Here is an 18,945-nt window from a genome sequence, read left to right on the forward strand (position 1 = left end):
CACCTTATCAAAATATTTTATAGCTAAAATCATATGCTATGTATAAGATAACCTTTAACTATGGTCACAGATAGACCAAATCACAGGTCGACCAAAATTTATGGTCATTACAAAATTGAGAAACCAAACGACCCAAATAGAGTCGTTTAATTTTCTAGAGAAAAATCTCACAACAAAGCATAAAACTCATACAATATTATCATCAACAACAAAATATTTGTAAACCTACCAACAATAGCACTTATAGAGACCGTAAGAAATTTATCCCAAATCCCCTTTTGGAATCTAATAGAAATTAAATATAAAAACATTTCTATTAGTCGACAAATAAAGCTTTGTTCAAAGCTTATTTGGTCAATTTGGAAAAATTAGGGAAAATCATATAAACCTCAAGGCGTTGATAGAAGCGTAGAGAACCCTCACTATCCTACGCGCCTAAAATCACCCATAAAGAGATAATTTCCCCCCTTTACCATAGTTTTTCAGTAAAGATGATGATTCCTCTCCTAAATTCTAGCTCTTCTTCCCTAAAATTCTCTTTGTTCTTCTGTTTTTTTTCCACGTACAAAATGTTTTCTCTAAACATAACTCTCTCCACATTTTAGAATATATATGGGTATTTTTTTCTCAAATTTACACTTTTTGCCAAGTTACTCCCCACTTCTCTCTTCTCACCTCAAACTCTTCTCTATTCACACCAAATACCCAATTCTCATATTTAATTAATTAAATTATCATTGGAATTAAATAAATATTTACTTATTAATTATTTAAATCAGGATAATATATATATTCTACTATTTTATCTTGTCACTAATTATTTTCAATAATTTCAATAATAATATTTTAATTGCCTTCTCTTAAATCTATATCCCGGTAATTAGTAATTTACCAAATTACCTCTAGATTCTGAAAACATCAAAATCCGATTATAACAAATAAATCACATGAACAGTTAACTAAGATACTCAGATTATAAGTTGGGGGCGTTACACATACCATGATTCAGTTCACATATGGGAACAAGGGGTAACGTAAATGTTTAATTACTCTTGTAAACATTTATTTTATCCTAATCGAACATTTGTGTAAACCATGGTAGTAAGATATCAAAGATGTCGCAGCCTGATGAACCAAGGTTTCAAGAAGTGTTGGAGTTATCTTGTTTAAGGATTTAAGTAGGACTTTATATGGTTATATATTGACCATGGTCTACTATCCATATTTGTTGAGAGATGACACACATAAACACCATCATTTCATTTTCCTATTAATGAGATGACTATCACACTTGATGATGTATCATGTCTCATACATCTTCCGATCATAGGAAGATTGTCAGATTACTCTAGAATTAGTAGACTTGAGGGCCCCGACCTGATGGTGACATAATTAGGAGCTAAAATGTGTAAATCCTAAAGGGAGATAGAAAACACTAGGGGATGTCACGCTAGATTCTCATTCCTATCAGAAAATTATATTAACCATCTGAATATGGTTATGGATGCTACTAGTGATGAGGCATAAATTTTTTGTCATAAATTATGTGCATTGAGGACATAATTCCTTATCTTGGTTGGCGCAGACAATTTTATGGACAAAAGTGTGACATATGTCAGTGTTGTCTACATTAAAAACTTCACAAACTTGGAGAGGAACCACAAGTACAATTGGGGGGCATATTTTTTTGTTTAGCTCTACACCGATTTAGTTGGAAGTATTTTATGGAAGATGAGACATAGATACAAATCAATTGTCTATTTCAGGTAATTTACTTACATCCATACTAATATTAATTTCACCATACTTATGCTACACATTTATTGATATTTCATCCAAACCATTTTAAGGCATGAAACATCCAACATTTTCCAATTATTATTGGTTGGTAGTATGTTGACAAATACTCCGAGGATTTTCATGTGCGTATTATCCAACTCAGGGGTAATATAGAAACCGATTCGTATATGCTTACTCTTGATTGCATCCAGGAGGATTATATATGTTTCACACTATATGGTGAGCACCATAAAACACGCTTCTTATAGGTGATATCCTGGTACTATGAATAGTTGGCTTATGGGTATCAAATTATTTACCCGCATTTACCTGAGCGAGTATTGTGGTAGTTCAGGTATTTATAGGGTATACCCTAGGACCCCACAATTGTTGCTCCTGCCATTGTCCTCTGCATGAATGTTGGTGCAATATTTTCATACTACCATGATCATTTGGTGTCATATGATGTATGTAGTATGCCATCTCCTCGTCTATGGAGTTTGATATATGATTACATCAAATGATTTCATAGAGTGTCTAATTATTACATGACACCTAAGCCATAAAGAGATCCTCCTATGGAAGCTCATCAAGAGTTACTATAATAGGAACGAGCGAGGTCAAACCATGATGTGGATGTATTATTATTATGTCACTGTAATGTTTTTGTTAGAAGAGAGATCATAGTTATATGAGAGTTTCAAGAAGACACTCATGAGAGGTCACTCTACATGCAATCCTAGAAAATGCATGACATGCATTAGAATATATAAGGCTAAGGAGGAACAAAGGCGTTATATTTACACAATAGTAGTTATATTTTTATCTGTATTTTGTAAACAATTTGAAAATTGTTGAACAAGTGACTCCAAACACAAGATGGGAAGTTGGATTGTGAAATGCATAATTGTGATTAATTCAAAAAATTGTTTACTTTGAAAAAAATTATGTTAATGCTGAGATAAAGCAACGGAAAATAGAAATAATGATTTAAAGAAGAAATAAAATTAAATAACAAAAATTAAAGAGATACAAATAGATATACTGCACTAGGACTAGCCACTTGGCTCACTCCTCTACACAATAATTTATTCTTGAGAGTTCCACTAAAATAAAATCGTGAGCTTTTAAGGATATGTTCGTTAACCTTATTACAACAAATGAAAGATTGTATACATGTTGATCCCTCAAACCAAATGGATTTTTTTACGGCAAAACTCACCTACCAAAAAGAGATTTTATTGGGTAATCTGAAGAACCAAATAGAGATTCTACCAAGACAATGTCAAAAACCAAACCGAGATTTTACTAGGACAATTTCAAGAGCCAAGATACCACACAAGTTAATCACACTCTTAATGAAAAACACTTAAGCACAAACACTAGAACAACCAAAAACTCTTTGAAGTGATTTTCACTTACAAGGCACTAAGAGAATTTTAGTGAAAGAATATAAAAAGGATAGGAAAGTATAAAATAAGAAAAAGATAATAGAAATCGGAATTTTGATGTGATTTAAAATGAAGAGAACCCCTCTTTTTATAGGAGAGAATGTAGCTCAAAAAGGAAAACGATCCATGGGCTTTTTAATGCTAATAATCGATTATGCATTAGGTCTAATCAATTATGTAGGCTAAATATGGAAGATTTTTAAAATCTTCATTGGTAATCAGTTAGAAGCTCTCTTAAACTATTATGAAGCATTGCATAAGAGATAATTGATTAATCCTAGTGTGATAATCGATTATCTAGTGTAAATAACACTCTTAAAGGTTTGATCAAGCAAGAAACCAACTAGGTACGAGCTTAAAACATTTTCAAGTGATTTTATTGAATGAGAGAGGCTTCAAAATCATTTAAGTGAGTATGCGCGCGCGCGCGTGTGTGTGTGTGTGTGTGGTGTGTTGTGTGTGTGTTGTGTGTGTGTGTGTGTGTGTGTGTGTGTGTGAGAGAGAGAGAGAGAGAGAGAGAGAGAGAGAGAGAGAGAGAGAGAGAGATTTTCCTTAGTATCTTAGAAGACACTCTTATACTTTTACAATACACTGATCACTCAAACACAAGAACAAACGAGCTTTCACATTTTCTCTCTCTCTCTCTCTCTCTCTCTCTCTCTCACACACACACACACAAACTTGAGGCTTCAAAATCACTTGTTTGATTCATCATTCATTTAACACTTCATATGATACTTGACTTATTATATTTGATAAGACTTAATATAACTTATTTGATAGACATCATCATCAGAGGTTTCATAATCAAAGATCCTTAAGGACTCCACCGAATTTCGCATGACATTAGATGTTGGTAACATCAAAACCACCGCAAATCATTTGTCACTAAGATCATATGTAAATGAGTGTACTTGCAAGCACGTGGCACTGAAAAAAATGTGTATGGTTAGTTGTATTTTATGAATGACTGATGTATGGTTTACAACAAGTTATGCACCTTTGATAATAGTTATAGCGGACTTATGTGTATGGTTACTATCAAAAGGTTCATTACATTGTTCAAGGGTGTTTTCATATTTTTAAATATGGCTTCATAACACTGTCAATGGGTATTTTCATACTTATAAAACCTTGAGATTGAAATTCAAATACATTTTTTACTTGGACGAGAGTGTTTTTTTGATGAAGATATTTTTAATATAATTGATGCACCTGAATTTCAATCTTCATTCGATGCATAAGGGAATATTTGGGTTTTCATATGGTTAATGAACACTACACATGGTTTAGTGAACACCAACCTTTCTTTATTTATCTCCCAAGGGTTTTAGAAATTATCTCCCCTCTATACACATCTATCTTTTCGCTAAGTGTGACAATCCTACCTATAAAATAATTCCCCATCCACTAAATATGATTATAATGGATTTGTTCCTTTGTAGTAAGATAGTTGCATTGAAATATTCACTTATATTTTTCATTAGCACATCACACTTAAAATAAAATGGAAAGACATACATACGCCACTTTTGTTTAAGAATAATGTCTAACCAGTTAAAAGCCTCTAAACTTACCTCCTTTATTTGCAACAGTTTAACTTTATGTGCTTCAAAGTGGGTTGTATTTGTTGCAGTCATCATTAGATCTATCAACAAATTATCGCCTCCAAATTTATTCTCGAATTTAGAATATAAATTCTTAAGACAAAACATATGTTGAGTGCCAAGGTACTGTTCTTCAAATACTTGTACCAATCCCTACTACAATAAAGAAGTAAAAAAAATGTTTAAGTAAAAGTATTGTTCAAATAATAGAATTTAGAAAGTAATTTAAGAGATATTTTTTGCTTATAATAAATGAACATCATCTACGATAACCAATATCTTCAAGAAGAAACTTAATAAATAAACCTAAGAGTTTTTAGTTTCAGTCTCAACAATCCCAAATGCTATAGGTAAATATTGGTCATTTGGAGATCTCCCAACCAAAATCAACAATATTCCACCATATTTATTCTTAAGATGGCACCCGTCTAATACTATAAACAATCTACATGCCTTTCTCAAAGCATTTATATCCCATTAAAACAATTGTAGTACCTTTGTAACCTTGGTTACAAACTTGGCCCGAGACATTATATGTTTAACAACTTTTATAATAAGTTGTTTAGCTTTAAAAGCCATGAAACCAAAAATTTCAGTTACATACTTGAGCCTTTCATTTACCACCACCTCATATAACTTCATTATGGATTTTTTTTCCTGCTTGTCAACAATTACTTTTGCAACCCAATCTACCTTGGCACTTTTATTGATGAGCTTTATTTCACAATTGTGCTTGGGATACACGGTTTTAACCCTGAATGTTGTGGTTCTTACAACCTTGCTTCACAATATGGTGTAGTCACACTTCTTCCTATAGTTTCAAACCACCTTACACCTCATTGCGTTATTTTTTTTAAAATCTAACTTCTCTACCATGCAAGACATGTGCTTGAGTATTGAATTCTTGAACTGCCTCATTAAGGAAAATTCTATTCCAATCTTAAAATTGAAATCCTTACTCATTGCATCATCTTCATTGAACTTGATCACATTAGTCATAACTTAAAACTATTATCATCTACATAAATGTCAAGTTCATCATTAATGTACTATTCTTCTATGACATGTTTCTTTCCCATCTTTGATGTAAAAAATTCATTGGATGGTTCACTGGTGGTGACACCATCAACATTACATGTCTTGTTTAGTTCCCTACATTTACACCAACATTATACCCTTAATCAAATCCATTCATCATGTTTTCCCCAGTATCATTAAAGTGTATAGCTCTATCAGATTTATCACTTGATTCATTTCCCGTACCATCTCTCGACTGATCAACATCCTCGGCAAGTTCGTTTCCCTTATTTTTGTCTGGCCTGGTCTATAAAAGTGAAATTACCAATAGAGGTTTTGGGTTCAATGTATATTTCCACATCACATTTATTTTCCTCGTCAAATTTAAATATCTTCATTGCATTGCCATCATTTCTAAATGACTTTGGGTCTTATTATAAACTACCACAAAATGTTTACAACATCTACTCCAAAATTTGAGTCAATCCCCTCAATTAGTTCAGAAGCTTCCAAATAGGACTAGAAGTCAAAATCCTGACCATAACTTATGGTATTTTATAAAACAACCCTTAATATATAAGACCATATTAAATTTGGTATAAATGGTACAACAATACGATATAATATACAAAATATAGATATAACATTACTATCAAATACAACTCTCGTACAATTAAATACAATCAACATTCTAAAATATGATACATAATTTTAGTCAAATACAATCAACTACATTCAAATACATTAATATAAATAAATAAGCACTAAAATTTTCACAAAAATCATCCAAAACCTATCATTCAGTTAAATACAATAATATTAAGCAAATACTCTCTCCGACCTTATTTATAAACAAAAATCTTCTAATTTTTTTGGTCAAATATCAACAAACTTATATACATTTAATATCTTTATTCCAAAAGTATCTTTGAATTAATTACTAATATTGTTAGTAGAACAAAATTTAATTGAGAGTATACTAGTAATTGTGTTGCCTTTTTCACATGAAATAAAAAACTTAAATACACTTAATTATATTTCTTAACAAACGTAAAACTTATTTTTTATTTATTTATAAATCAGACCGAAATAATATAATACAAGAAATTCTACCGGATGATACTATAAATATGGTACAATTTGAGAGAAATATGTGAGGCCAACCTAAACTTCAAAGAAAGTCTTTTATGGTTTCATAATTCTTTCCCATTTTCAACAAAAATATTATTAAACATATTTTCATATTGTCTCAAAAACAACCGTCAATTTTTGTTAGTAGAGGTTAAGTGGAAGGATCAAAACTGTAAACAAAATTTGAAATATTTAACATAACCATCTAAGCTATTCAATCCATAAAGAATGTTGGTAGTGTTGGAAAGAGAATTTTGTTAAAACTCCTATAGGTACAATGTTGCATGAGTTTTTGTAAACAATGGAGAGAGAGAGGATCCTAGGAGTTTAGGAAAGGTCAATAGTCAAGAATGGGGCCGGCAAAAGAAGGTCAATATGAAATAGGCCAACACGTCTCAATTTCATTAACTGCAACACTTTATCAACTTCACAACAACTTCTTCTCTCAATTTCTCAATCTTTTACCACTTCCAAAACTTTTCCGAATTTCAACCAATTCATCTTTCTCAACAATCCTCTTTCTCTTCGTTCTTAGGGTTTCATGGACTCATTCTCTGAGATCCTTAAACCGCTATGAGCAAATCCAAAAATTTCTTCTATAATCTCATTAAGCCCTTCAAATTTGGTTCCACCAGAGGTAACTAACCAACAAAATCCAATTCTTTCTTCTCTTCTGAATCCGTTTCTGAATTTTTTCAATAATTTGTGGTGCTTTGTTAGAGGGAAGGAGCGAAGACGATATACAGAACCTAGCTACACAGGAGCAGAGAACATTTTCCTATGAAACATTGGTTGCTGCTACTAACAACTTTCAAGCTTTTAACAAACTCGGAGAAGGAGGATTTGGACCTGTCTATAAGGTAGATAAATATAAATCAATGAACCTGTTTTTAGCTTTTGAATTAGTAATGATTTTGTGTAAGATTGTATGAATATAAACCTATCTAACACCAACACCTCTCTGGAAAAAGTCGTGTTTGTGTCCGTCCCCGTTTCAGACACCTACACTGTCACCTCTGAAAAAGTCGTGTTTGTGTCCGTCCGTTTCAGACACCTACACTGGCACCTCTGAAAAAGTCGTGTTTGTGTCCGTCCGTTTCAGACACCTACACTACACTGTCACTTGTGATTACCTTTAACTTTTTCATCTTTTCAAATTATTATCGGCCGGTGTGGTGTGTCGGTGTTGTGTTAGAGTGTCTGTGCATCATAGATATAAACAAAAAATAGATAGAATTGATGTGTGAAATTTCTCGTGCAAGTAATCTTGCATGTGAAAAAGGTGGCGAGAACTTGAGATGTGAAATTCAAGGTTTTTAATAGAATTTATACACAGATAAATAGGTTGATGATTTGTTAAGTGAAAAGGATAGATAGAAGATAGAGATGGATTTCTATCACGGACCTGCATTAAAAAAATCACATGAATTTCTAATGCAGGTCTACAAGATCCCTTGAAAGTAGAAGCTGATAGTACTCATCATCTTTATAGTTGAGACAGCGGCCTGAATGGTGTCTATTCGACAAAAATATGGAAAAACGGATATGAGTTGAGTTTTGAGACACATCTATTTCTTTTTCTATTTTTGTCTAATTGTATCAAGTCACCATCTCATTCGTGATTCCATGAGTATGAAGTAGACTCTGAGCTTCTACTTTCGACAGATAACGTCAGTCTTCACTAAAGCGTCGAACAAATTACGAGTACCAGTCCATCGTAGAATTTACCAGTAGGTATTGAGTTTCCATGTTCTTCTTGTTTGGAAAAGTAGCAACGGTATTACATACGATTCTATTGGCTCAAACAAGTTACTGAATTGTGGTTAATTATAGTGGCACTTGCAATTCTATATCTGTAGTGATTTTTGAGGAAATTTGTGAATAAGAAACCACCAAATTAAACATTAATGCTTGTCTGCTAAGCCTGCAATTATAACTGCAGATATCAATTTGAAACTTTTTATCCATAACTAAGCGAAGACCTAATTGAAGTATATTCTAATTGTGGCAATATTTGTTTTTATTTGACTCTTTTTTGGTTAAAGGGCAAATTGAATGATGGAAGAGAGATAGCAGTGAAGAAGCTATCACATGGTTCAAGTCAAGGGAAGACACAGTTTGTTGCGGAGGCCAAGTTGTTGACCCGTGTGCAGCACCGTAATGTGGTCAATTTGTTTGGTTATTGTATCCATGGCAGAGAGAAACTTCTTGTGTATGAGTATGTCCCTCGTGAGAGCCTTGACAAGTTTCTATTCAGTGAGTCTTTCTTTTTTAGTTCCTCTTATTCTAGTCTCTTGAACAAGATTAAGATCATATATCAAAAACTATAAAATTTCCTCCAAATTAAGTATCTTTTAGAACATATGAATCATTTTCATACATAGTTTTCTATACGCCCATATGCTTAAAAACAGGAAAATTAAGGTACTGTTTTAAAACCAAATAAGTTATTATCTGGTGTGAACACTAAGCTTACTTCTCCCTGGTTTTGAAATGATTTGACTTGCTGATATTTCACGGACATTCTTTCTCATAGATCTTTTCTGTTTTAAGTTCCATATGTATTTTGTAATCTTGTAGAGGGTCTATTAAGCTAATTGACTGATTGACTCAATAAGTGTGTGAATATGCATTTTTTTCCATCACATGTCTCATTTGTGTCAACTGAATATAGACCTTTTCACACTTTAGTACTCTTATTTGGATTTATCACTGAAGTTGATACACAAGTCTTTTTTATGGGTACATGGTACGTGAGTCTTTTATGTGCAGATGGTACATGAGCAATGGAGCACAAATACTCTAAAATCTATGCCGTATCATATCCGATATGTACCGATACGTACCGATACGCCGATATGCTGGCAACATGTCTTCGATACGCTGCGGATACGGCTAGTTAATCTCATGACTATTCATATTTCTAGAACATGAATCAATCTTCCTCAACCTTAGTTGGTAGGTGAGACACTGTAGTCTCTAATACTTAAAAATTGTTTGAAACAAAGAATACAGACACCACCTTCCAAAAGTAGAAGTTCACTGTCCTCCTTATTCTCACTTGTAAGTTGATTGGTTCCGGTTTGACAAAAATAAGGAAAAACAAACAGGTGTCTCAAAATTCAACTCATATTTGTTTCCTCATTTTTCTCAAAACGACACTGATATCGTTACCGTCACCATCCAAGGCGTAAGGAGGAGGACCATAATCATAAGCTTATGCTTCCGAGAGGCTTTGCCGACCCCAACCGTCATTAGAGTTTCAAATTATTTTGAAATAGCTGTCCACTAAGAAGGCGTAGTGGAGCACCTATACAGAACCTGCCTTGATTCTTAGCCAATATGAAAATTTGGGATTTTACAATGTGGAAATCTTTTTATTATTGAATAAACCATTAATTCTGTTCCTAAACTATCACTCTCTCTCCAATTTATTTCAAAAATTATATAAATATAGTAGTCTCAGAAGTATATGAAATAGAGTTCAACAGAAACTTCCTTTCCCAATAGAAATTCTTCTAAACATGGTTATGTGGAAATTAACATATGCAGGGTCAAAAAAGAAAGAAGGGCTAGATTGGAAACGTAGATTTGACATAATCAATGGAGTGGCAAGAGGTTTACTTTATCTTCATGAACACTCTCACAACTGCATAATCCATCGTGACATAAAAGCAGCCAACATTTTACTTGATGAAAAATGGGTCCCTAAGATTGCTGACTTTGGCTTGGCTCGTCTCTTTCCAGAGGATGAAACTCATGTCAATACACGTGTGGCTGGAACACAGTAAATTATACTCTTTCTTCTTTTCATTTTTCAACAAAATGCATTTATTCATATCCATTCACTATAGTCCAAGTCAATATAAGTCAATGTGAGTGCATTATCCATTATAGTCAAGTCATTATAAGTCAGTGTCAATGCATCTTAAAAGCAAAACGTCTGATATATATTTATCAATGGTTTAATTAAACATGTTACAGCTTGCCAAGTATTTTTCAAGTGTCGCATATTACAATCAAGTCCATGAAACTTTAAATCATATGCTTTGATATAGTTTTCCATAGAAATGGAATTCAAAACTGAAAATTTTGAGAATTATATCATAAGTCTTTTATGAACTAGTATTATATATTGGATTTTGATAAAATTCATTTATGAAAATAGGTTTCTTACTAGTGTTATAAAAACCCGATAAATATGCAGTGGATACATGGCTCCAGAGTATTTGATGCATGGACACTTATCTGTGAAGGCAGATGTGTATAGCTATGGAGTTTTGGTGTTGGAGTTGATCACCGGCCATCGAAACTCGTCCTCTGATCCGGCCTTCAATGGAGACAATCTCCTTAATTGGGTAAATTTGTATTATTATTATTTGATTTTTGCCGACTTTTATTTTATAAAGAAACTAGTCTCTTAATTGTGAATAAAAGTTTCTCTAAAATAATTGGTGATTTAAATCAAATTCTTTGATTCTTAATTTGTTTTATGTTTTTGTTCAGGCGTACAAGCTTTACAAGAAAGGGAGGTGGTTAGAAATGGTAGACCCCACAGTGGCATCCTCAGTGGAGATAACAGAACAAGTTGAAGTGTGCATTCGAGTGAGTCTATTGTGCACACAAGGAGATCCACAACTCCGTCCAACGATGGCGCGCGTGGTGTTGATGTTGTCAAAGAAGCCACCAAGTCACATGGAAGAGCCAACGAGACCAGGTATACCTGGTTCTCGATACAGAAGAACAGGACCTCGCAGTCACACCTCTTTTACTACTGATGATGAGAATGATTCCTCTGCTTCACACGTTGATTCAAGCAATTATGACACTACTATTGCTACGGCTACCAGTTCTACTTCTTCTGCAACAAGAACAAGTTCTGCTACTGCACAAGCAGATTTGCGAGGGAAACGTCCAATGCTACCTTCGTGATATCATTTGATCATTCTCTTCTTTGTTGGAGATTTAGGGCTATATATACGATTCTTTTGTTATTCTTTTTGTAGCATATTTTTTGTATATGTAGGTTTGTATTACTATGGATGTAAATGTTATTAGAGTGGGTTAAGAATAATGGATTGAAATCAAATGTGTGTTTTTTTGTTCCTGGTTTTGTCTTACTACAAAAATATAAGGTTAGCATCAGGGGGAAAGTAACATAACACAAGAAAAACTGCCGTACAGCTACGACAGTTTTACTGATTGAATATCTTTCACATAATTTTAGCATCAATGTTTGAAAATTTTACCTTGTATCCCTGCAACTAACCCCATACCCCTACAAAAATTTAAAAATTCTCATTTTACCCTTAATTGGTTTTAACCAATTTACCATTTCATTTTTACCATTCAGTTGAAAATTGCAAAAATTACACTTTCACACCCCTCGCACCGGAACTCTTGCAAAAAGACTTCCGGTATGTATTTTTCCAAACCGGAAGACTTTAGGAAAGACTTCCGGAACACAAAAAAAGCAAACCGGAACACTTAAGGAAAGAGTTCCGGTTCAGATAAAAAAAAATTCAAAAAAATTTGCATACCGAAACTCTTTGGAGAAGTGTTCCGGTATGCATTATGTGTGTTCCGGAAGTCTTTCCTAAAGTCTTCCGGTACGTTTTTTTTTTAATTTTTTTTTTTTTTTACAGAAATGAGGGTATTTTGGTCAAAAAAATTTTAATGTAGGGGTATGGGTACAATTGTAGGGGTATAGGGTAAAATTTTCTCAATGTTTCCTTAAATTTTTTCTTAAAAACCAAGGTCCAAATGTGCAGTCCATGAAGTCTTCATTTTCTGTTCACACTAACGCATAATAACTCCTCTAGAAAATGTGAATCAATCATTAATATTGCAATTAGTAAAATAGACTCGAGGTAAGATAAAATAATACTAGGTAAGATAAAATAATACTATTGTTAGGTCGTTAATCAAGTGAATCGAGGTCATTAGTAATTCATATTACAACATTCATACTCCTTAATTATTATTATCGAATTTGAGGTTGATTGAAGACGTTAGAAGAAGAGGTCGGACCTAAATGTTTGAGGTTCGGATCCCTTAGTCTTGACTAGGAATATATGTTATATGGGTGTTCACGCTGCGGTTTGAGTAGTTTTGTTGCTAAAAATCATCTGAACCGTAAAAGAAAAAAACATGTGGTTCGGTTTGATTCGGTTGACTTTTAGAAATAAAACTGAACCAAATCAAACCAAACCGACCAAATCAATGTGGTTTGTGTTGATTCGGTTTTTTACAAGATTTTTATTAATCCTTATATATTCCTATAAAGAACAACACAAGTTTGTGTTTAGTTATTCATACTATACAAAATAACTACAAAATTTATTATATTTAGACAAACTTTTCATTCAATATAAAAAATAAGATTATATAAAAGTGGAATAAAAAATTATAAAATAATAGCATACAACAATATCAAAAATATTATAATAAAAAAGAAAAGGCAGAGGAGATGAGACATCAGAAGATATGAAAAAGAAAGAACATAAGAGATGCGAGATTAGAGAATAAAGATGCAATAAAAACGTAATTGGAAGAGAAAAGAAAAATATAAAAATGAGGAAATGAAAAATAAAGAACACAAGAGAAGGAGATTAAAGTAGAAGAGGTGAGATGTACATGACAAAGAAGATGAGAAGAATGCACAATATTACTTGAAGAGATTTGAGAATGTCGAAACTAAAACACTAAGTGTGAGTAAGATAATATTTGTAAGGTTAATGCATAATAAGTTTGAGTTTTTGGTTGGATGTGGAATAAGTGAAGTTTGAGTTGTAAAATAATGCGGTTTGATTTGGTTTCGTTCGGTTTGCAAAATACAAACCGCAAAGCAAACCAACATTGTTGTTTTGTTAAATAATTATCCAAACACATCCGAACAAAATGTGATTTTTTGTGGTTTGGTTTGCGGTTTTCTATTGGATTAGTTCGGTTTTGAACATCCATAATATGTTATCTTTGATGTTGACTTGAGTATTGAAATGTTAACCTTGTATGTACTTTCTCTTTGATCACTGAAAGCTTCATCATGGTGGTCATCTTCAACCTTTCACGAATTCTCCACTAAATTTCTTTGATCTTCGTCGTTACACCTCTGTAGTTATTTTTTGCTACGTTTGACAACTGTAACCGTTTCATAAACACCTTTTCTGCTTCCTTCTTCGACAGTCGATTTAAAAGCAACTCTCAATTGTAACGCCACTCTTGATATCGATTACCGATCCAGACAACACTTCACCAATTATCATTTTAATCAACAAAGAACTTACGCAACACCAAGATCTACCGGCATCCCGTCTCTCATTCTCACTTATGGTTCCCTATGTCATAACATCAACTTCCTCCCCCCAACCTTTGGTTCCACCACCATTACATGATCATAAACAACTCCAAGCATCATTTAAAGCACTAGATACGAACAAACTCATGTTAAACATCTTCAATATGTTACAACAGTAAAATATGAGACTCCTTCATGTCACAAAAAACCAACCGAATATTTCAACTTAGATAGCAACTCAATTAAAGGTGTTGCCACATGATCACTCTAGAGTTGTCCTAAGGATGCTCACGTGAACGTTGGGTTGCAATCGTGAAGAGCTCAAGAGTTTTAGAAAGGCATCACCATCTTCACCACGACAATAACTCTCCTCTCCATAACTCTAGGGTGAGATATCAATCATACACCACTAAAAGATAATTGTCCTATAAAATCTTCCTCCCACCATTATCGAAAGGTACATGAGCATGATCCCAATGACCATGCCTATGCACACCTTGGAAGGAATATGTTCATCAAACACAAATGATTGTCGTCTTCCTAAATCTTTGGAGAAGTCCTCAAAATTAACGATCTATGATGCAATTGAAGATCCCCGATAAACACATTAACCGTAATTGACACCTCCAAACTTGGAATTCTTTCATGACATCATCTAAATATTTTATAATTTATTTATAACTTAAAATTTTAAATCAATATAGGCATGTAAAAAAAAAATACTACTGTAGTAATGAGAATTTAAGAAAAAACAAGAGTTAACCGAAAGGAATAAAAAAAACAAAGCAAAAAAGATAACCGAACGAGAAAGGCAAAACAAATCTACTACTACGGAAGGAAATCTTCACTCTCTCAACAACTACACTGACCAGTTCTTCGCACAGAAGAAAACCGAACAACAACAATGGCGAACACTACCACCATCTCCTTCACTCTCACACCACCAAAACCCAAAACCACAACCCTCTCTTCTTTCCCCACAAAATCCAATCTCAATCTCAAATCCAACCCATTCTCTTTCTCCATAACCCATTCCTACAGACCAAACACCCCACCCCTTCTCAAATCCTTCCCGGACGACACCATCACCACCACAACATCCTCCCCTTCCTACCGCAACCTCAAAGCCCGTCTCCGCTCCGGCGAAACTCTCTACGGCATCTTCCTCCTCACCTTCTCCCCAACTCTCGCCGAAATCGCCGGCCTCTCCGGCTACGACTTCGTCGTCATCGACATGGAACACGGCCACGGAACCATCTCGGATACCCTCCCGTGTCTCCACGCGCTCGCAGCTTCACAAACCGCGGCAATCATCCGCGTCCCGGAAACCACAGCAACGTGGGCCAAAAAAGCACTAGATTTAGGCCCACAGGGAATCATGTTCCCAATGGTGGAATCCGCCAAATCCGCAGCAAAAGCGGTATCCTATTGCCGTTTTCCACCCACCGGACTTCGTGGATCAGCCCATCCAATCGTTCGAGCTTCGAGCTATGGCATCAACGAAGGTTACTTGAATAACTACCTCGACGAGCTTCTGATAATGTGTCAAGTTGAATCTGAAGAAGGAGTGAAGAAAATCGACAAGATCGTAGCCGTTGATGGTGTTGATTGCATTCAAATGGGACCGTTGGATTTGAGTGCGAGTATGGGGTATTTGTGGGATCCAGGGAACAAGAAAGTGAGGGAGACGTTGAGGGAAGCGGAGAGGAAGGTGTTGAAGAGGAAGAGTGAAAACGAGGAGGTTTTTCTGTCTGGTTTTGCGTTGCCGTTTGATGGGCCTAGGGATCTTAAGTCACGTGGCTATCACATGGTGTCTGGTGCTTCTGATGTTGGTTTGTTTAGAAGTTCAGCTGTGGAGGATGTTGTGCGGTTTAAGGAGAGTTTGGTTGAGGATGGTGATAGGAAAGAGTTGGATAAAGATGATGATGATGATGACAAGTACTGGAGTGAGTGAGTGAATGAACGAGAGGTTCTAGTTTCTGTGTCTATGGTAAAATTAAGTGTAGTGTTGTTAGTTATGATATGCTTTTGATCTTGAATGAAAATAACTCTTGTTTTTTATATGTTATGATAGGATTTTCATTAGTGGTTCTCTGGATCTCTCATCTGCTACTAACTTTAGTTTATTTGTAATTCAAAGTTGATGACTTACTGTATTCAAGTGTTTCCTTCATCTCATGACTCATCAGTAGTACTTCAAACAGCTCGATAAGTAGAGAAACTATTGTGTCACTCACCATTTTATTTTTAAGAAAAAAAAAATTATTTAAAAATATATTTGATTGAAAATAAATAATTTTTTTATTTAAAAATATATTTGATTAAAAACTATTTTTTTAAAGTATTTAAAAAAAAAATTAAAGTCACATTTATAAAAAAAGAAAGAAAGAAAGAAAAAGACAAAGTGAGAACACAACAAATTAACGCCTCAAATAGCCACATTTTAATTCTATATAGATATAAAACCGTTGTACCATTAATGGTAAATTGTCCTCACACATCATATTTCATTTACTCATATTGTACTATTTGAATTTGTTTATAAAATTATAAACTTGCCTTATCTCTTTGGTGTCATCACTTTCATGCTCAATCAAGAAATTACTTTATTAATACTAATTCATCAAAATATTAACCTTTTTAGAATTTGACATTTTTTTGTTTTTACTTTTTCTTGCTTATGTAACTATATTTCAATTACATAGCATTAATATGCAAAACTCACTCAAACACAAGGCCCTGTTAATTCCTAACATGTAATTAAATTTATCGACTTCGCCATATGGTCATATCTACAAAAACACAAAATTTTACCATCTCAGAAGTTTTAAATAATTAGTGAATATTATATTTGTAATAAATTTGACATGAAAAAATATGAGATCACGCATTGTAGGTCGCTTTGTGCACTCTAAAAAAACGACCATGTTTAGTTAAATAGACTTAGCCTTCGAATAATGTTATTTAAATCTTTAAATATTGATATAATCTAAATATATTATATATATAGTTAATTTTACAAAAGAAGAGAGAGAGTTTTTTTTTTTATCAAAGAAACCTTTCATTCCAAAACAAAAACGAGAGATACAAAAAAAAAAGGGGGGGTTCAAGCCAAGATCCCTCACATATTATAAAAATGATAATTTGGCATGCCAAGTTTATTATGAATGACTAAAGGGGCAAAGAAGGAAGCAAATGACTCCAAATTAGAAGAATGAAGCTAGTAAATTTTTTGGATAACAACTTACCTACATACTGATTACTCTCCGTGAAAATGTGAATGATGAATAAATTTAAATCTTAACTTTGTAATTCAACCATTTAGTATGAGTGCACCAATGCAAAACAGATGAATCTTGCGTAGCAAGCAAGACAAAAGTTGAATCAGTTTCCAGCCAAATTTACGACCACCCAAATTGACAAGCATATAACTGACTTTAATGATCCTACAGAGCTCGGCTTGAAAGGAAGAATTGCACACCATTTTCTTAGCAAAAGCATAAACCAAGTCAGCAGTGGAATTCCTTAACAAACCTCCACAAGAAGCGGCTAAAGGTGAGAAAGATCCATCAGTATTGTACTTTAGCCAAGAGTTAGAATGGGGTAACATAAAACCTCAATGATCTTATGAGCTTTTGGAGGATTAATTTAGATCTTGAAGCTTTTGACGATCGTGAAGTCTTTAATGGAAAAGTTTGAGGCCTTCTTGGTTATGTTGCTTATAAAAGAGACCTCTGCATGAGTGAGATTCAAAGCCTTCTTCCAATGCAAGATATGGTTGTGGAATCTTGCTTGGTTTCTATTATACCATATCATGTTAATGATAATATAGTGGCTTGAACCACCACTTATCACTCATTCCTTTAATTCATGTCACACAACGACAAAATCTCAAGAACATTGTGTTTGATAGGCATCCCCATAATGAAGAATAACCAATCCCAAATTCTAAGGGCAAATGGGCAGAGGAAAAACAAATGTTCAATGATTTACTGATTTCTCAAACACATGCTACACATGGAAGGAACACTACAACATCTAAGGTACAGGTTGTCATCAGTAGGAATCTTGTGATGGCAGAGTATGCACATAATGAAAGCTTTTTGAAGGTGGTATGTCAGCATTCCATAAGTTTTGAGACAAAGCAATAGTTTGAGTATTGAGGGTCTTGAAGTTATAAGCCTCTTTCATAGTCAAAGTTCCTGAGGTAGGATGTATCCAAACCCTAGAGTCTTCCACCAAATCCAAAGGCAAGTTAATTTGGCTGGAAATCATATGCATGTGAGGAATGTGTTGGAGGATATGCTCAAGGAAGTCCCAAGCGCCTTCATGCAGGAATTCAAACACAATTGTACACAAGTTGACCATATTGATGTTTTGAATGGCATTAATAAGACGAGGGTCACACCAAGGCTCAAGCCAAGAGTTTATGTTATTACCATTTCCAAGAATTGTTGTAGTATTGGAAGTCATAGTGTCCCTCTATAGCGGTAAATTTTTTGAGATTAAGCTATTGATTAACTTAACTCGTAAAGCAAAAGTCACCACTGAGCTTTTATTATTTCCAAAGGAAAGGGAAAAAGAACGAACAAAACTAATAAAAAGAGGTAAGGGTCCGAAGGTTGGTTATGCAAATGGAAGGTATTAGCACCCTAAACATCTA

At 33.9% G+C, this 18,945-nt stretch overlaps 2 protein-coding genes across 2 annotated transcripts; both read left to right on the forward strand.

The window, feature by feature from the left end:
- The first annotated feature begins 7,271 nt into the window (after positions 1–7,271).
- Positions 7,272–12,087, forward strand: LOC127092513 (cysteine-rich receptor-like protein kinase 43). Its single transcript, XM_051031404.1, has 6 exons — positions 7,272–7,622; positions 7,706–7,845; positions 9,031–9,241; positions 10,538–10,772; positions 11,193–11,343; positions 11,492–12,087. The coding sequence occupies exons 1-6, from the start codon at positions 7,559–7,561 to the stop codon at positions 11,915–11,917; spliced, it is 1,227 nt and encodes a 408-aa protein (XP_050887361.1). The 5' UTR covers positions 7,272–7,558; the 3' UTR covers positions 11,918–12,087.
- Positions 12,088–14,939: 2,852 nt separating this feature from the next.
- Positions 14,940–16,350, forward strand: LOC127092024 (uncharacterized). The gene has a single exon (XM_051030798.1). It carries the CDS (start codon positions 15,187–15,189, stop codon positions 16,234–16,236), a length of 1,050 nt encoding a protein of 349 aa, XP_050886755.1. The 5' UTR covers positions 14,940–15,186; the 3' UTR covers positions 16,237–16,350.
- The last annotated feature ends 2,595 nt before the right edge of the window (positions 16,351–18,945 follow it).

This window comes from Lathyrus oleraceus, chromosome 6, assembly GCF_024323335.1.
Source record: "Lathyrus oleraceus cultivar Zhongwan6 chromosome 6, CAAS_Psat_ZW6_1.0, whole genome shotgun sequence".
Taxonomy (NCBI): Eukaryota; Viridiplantae; Streptophyta; class Magnoliopsida; order Fabales; family Fabaceae; genus Lathyrus; species Lathyrus oleraceus.

Bases quoted from the DNA above. Each gene is read 5' to 3' on its own strand.
- LOC127092024 (XM_051030798.1), top strand. From the start codon at position 15,187: ATGGCGAACACTACCACCATCTCCTTCACTCTCACACCACCAAAACCC.
- LOC127092513 (XM_051031404.1), top strand. From the start codon at position 7,559: ATGAGCAAATCCAAAAATTTCTTCTATAATCTCATTAAGCCCTTCAAA. The intron at 9,242-10,537 runs GTGAGTCTTTCT...TAACATATGCAG, and splicing joins CCTTGACAAGTTTCTATTCA to GGTCAAAAAAGAAAGAAGGG. The intron at 10,773-11,192 runs GTAAATTATACT...ATAAATATGCAG, and splicing joins ACACGTGTGGCTGGAACACA to TGGATACATGGCTCCAGAGT.